Source organism: Limulus polyphemus, unplaced genomic scaffold (assembly GCF_000517525.1).
Source record: "Limulus polyphemus unplaced genomic scaffold, Limulus_polyphemus-2.1.2 Scaffold3212, whole genome shotgun sequence".
In the NCBI taxonomy this organism is placed as follows: domain Eukaryota; kingdom Metazoa; phylum Arthropoda; class Merostomata; order Xiphosura; family Limulidae; genus Limulus; species Limulus polyphemus.
Window position 1 is genome coordinate 104284 of NW_013668822.1, and position 1486 is coordinate 105769.

General features: G+C 33.8%; 1 protein-coding gene across 1 annotated transcript in view; it reads right to left on the reverse strand.

Annotated features, from left to right (window-relative positions):
- Positions 1-206: 206 nt before the first annotated feature.
- The window catches only part of LOC111088145 (nephrin-like), a 32985-nt gene continuing 31705 nt past the window's right edge, over positions 207-1486 (reverse strand). The window contains exon 6 of the mRNA XM_022397296.1: positions 207-343. Within this exon, the coding sequence (XP_022253004.1) occupies positions 207-343 (137 nt within the window). The remainder of the gene's footprint in view (positions 344-1486) is intronic.

Below are 1486 nucleotides of genomic sequence, written 5' to 3' on the forward strand. Positions count from 1 at the left end.
AACATAAAACTCAAAGAATAGTCATACACCAACAACTAACATAAAACTCAAAGAATAGTCATACACCAACAACTAACATAAAACTCAAAGAATAATCATACACCAACAACTAACATAAAACTCAAAGAATAGTCATACACCAACAACTAACATAAAACTCAAAGAATAGTCATACACCAACAACTAACATGTAACTCAAAGAATAGTCATACATTACCTTTGCCAGCATCATAGCTTCTCAAGCGGATGATTACCGTGATGATGATGGTAATGAGAATGAGAGACCCTACTGTTCCAATAAGCACTCCAACTAAGGGGCTCAGGAGTAAATTGGACGTTGCTCCTATTACGTTTATAGAGTAGTATTAGACATATTTAACACATCAAGAACAATTCATTATTAACTATATAAATACCGTAGAAATTTAACATTTTGTTACGTATTGGCTGCTGACACATTTCACAAAAATTATAATATTACAACCTTTTTTTTTGAGGAATCATTTTTTCACTGACGCTTCCTCCAACCCTTGAAAGTAGATCCGGTTTATAATTTATTTTAGGCACGTTGTATATGTATTTAATGAAAGGAAGAAAATAGTGATTTTTAGCACAATTAAATATAACTAGTGCCTAGTGAAAATATTTTATTTCATTGTGACAAAAATCACCTTTTTCTTCCTTTAAATACATAAATCAGGAGTTATGTAAACCTTTTAAACCAGGACATTTAATAGATATTTCAATACATCTCCAAATGATACTTTTTTTTTCTGCAGAACTGATTATGAAAGAAACGTTTCGTCGCCTTTATTATCACATCTTGAAACTTAAGAAGGCTTCATCTTTTTTTTTACCCACGAACCCATCAGTTACAGTGGAACACCTATAAGAACACTGGTGTGGGTCAGAAGTTGGCACAGTGTCAAAATAAATAATTAATAATAGTACAATACTCGCTCGACTGTTTGAACGTTATTGTGAATTATGCAGTTATATATTGTTTCCCTCACAAAGTTTTTCCGTCTATTACTCTGCTTTATGAGCAGATTCAGCATACAGGAACCAACACTTCCCGAGAACACTCTCTCTCTCCAGATTGACCCCAGTATGTAAGTGTTTTTCCATTTTCCTTTCTTTCCGCGGTCGTTAGACTCAAGAAAAAATAAAATTATGCAACTGATTTAGATAGAAGAAGATTGTCAAAACAATATTGATTCTTTCCTAATACTGGAACCTACTTAGAGATACTGACTCTGGCATAGCAAAATAGTATAGCATAACTGGTTTAACCAGCCACATGATACTGACTCTGGCATAGCAGAGTCAGTATCATGTGGCTGGTTAAACCAGTTATGCTATACTGTTTTGCTATGTCAGAGTCAGTATCATGTGGCTGGTTAAACCAGTTATGCTATACTGTTTTGGTATGTCAGAGTCAGTATCATGTGGCTGGATAAACCAGTTATGCTATACTGTTTTTCTA